The sequence below is a fragment of the Sinocyclocheilus anshuiensis genome, unplaced genomic scaffold, assembly GCF_001515605.1.
Source record: "Sinocyclocheilus anshuiensis isolate Anshui unplaced genomic scaffold, SAMN03320099.WGS_v1.1 scaffold608, whole genome shotgun sequence".
Taxonomy (NCBI): domain Eukaryota; kingdom Metazoa; phylum Chordata; class Actinopteri; order Cypriniformes; family Cyprinidae; genus Sinocyclocheilus; species Sinocyclocheilus anshuiensis.
Window position 1 is genome coordinate 887 of NW_015557085.1, and position 1,313 is coordinate 2,199.

Below are 1,313 nucleotides of genomic sequence, written 5' to 3' on the forward strand. Positions count from 1 at the left end.
CTAGCTTTTAAGTACACGAACTCATTGCCCACATCTTTGAATAGCACACGACCTACTTTTATTACTGTGAAGGTATTGGTAAGCCTCTGAGCTTTTCAAATTGCTCATTGCCTTACCGTCACAAGCAATTGAATCAACAAAGTAGTTAAAAATGCTACTGTACGTTATGCGCGGCCACTTTTTTAAATCGTCCTCCCATTCCTCTATTAAGGAAGGGACGGGTATGTTGATGTTGTCCTTTATAAGTTCTGTCTGCGTGTGATTCCACATCTTGCTATGAATGAATGAGTAGCGACACTGTGACTGCAGCGAATGATTGTTTCCGTCGTAATGGAAGTTCCACCCATAATTCGCGCAAAGCATCATGAGGCGTAGGAAAAAGGCGGATAGCGTTAACATCTCACTTGTGTAAATGGATGCTGGAAAAGGTAATAGTTCGTAGACTGTCATATCATTTAGAACAGAAAGGATTGATTTGTACACAACAAAGTGGTTTTCGTAAAGGTAGATCTACAAGAGATGCCCTAGTGAAAGTTAGTAATGAAGCTGAAAAAGCAATTAGTATGAAAGAGGTCATGATTATAGTATACTTTGATATAGAGAAAGCATATGACTCAATGTGGAGAGAAGGACTACTGATTAAATTACATAATATGGGTATTGGTGGAAGGATGTATAACTGGATTTTAGACTTCTTATCAAATCGGACATTTCGTGTTAAAGTTGGAGATGATGTTTCAAATGATTTTAATATAGTAAATGGTATTCCGCAAGGTAGTGCTGTTAGCCCAATTCTGTTTAACATCATGATAAATGACATCTTTGAGAATGTTGGTACAGGTATTGGGTATTCATTATATGCAGATGATGGGGCTATATGGAAAAGAGGGAAAAATATTAGACATATGATTAATAATATTCAGAATGCCATAATAAGAATTGAAACTGGACATATGACTGGGGATTTAAGATGTCAGTTGCTAAATCATGTTACATGCTCTTTACCAGGAGAAGAAAGTTAGGAAATATACAGCTTAAACTATATGGTCAAAGTATGGAAAGGGTAACAAAGTTCAAATATTTAGGTTTATGGTTTGATGAGAAATGTCTATGGAAGACACATGTTAAACAGACTGAAACTAAATGTATTAAAGTACTAAATCTTATGAATAAGCATGTGTCCTATTCTGTGTACTAAACTCCTGAAACATTGATGTCTCTTTGTATATGATATGACGTTAGTTTTCTCAAAATAAGTAAAATGCTCATGAAGTGACTCAGAGCAGTTCTAGAGATTATGTTTATGTGTTCAT

At 35.5% G+C, this 1,313-nt stretch overlaps 1 protein-coding gene across 2 annotated transcripts in view; it reads left to right on the forward strand.

Annotated features, from left to right (window-relative positions):
• The first annotated feature begins 374 nt into the window (after nt 1-374).
• Nucleotides 375-1,313, forward strand: part of LOC107677008 (lactosylceramide alpha-2,3-sialyltransferase-like) — a 43,105-nt gene continuing 42,166 nt past the window's right edge. For both annotated transcript variants that reach the window (XM_016471784.1, XM_016471785.1), the window contains exon 1: nt 375-428. In XM_016471784.1, the coding sequence (XP_016327270.1) occupies nt 413-428 (16 nt within the window). In that variant the 5' untranslated portion in view covers nt 375-412. The remainder of the gene's footprint in view (nt 429-1,313) is intronic.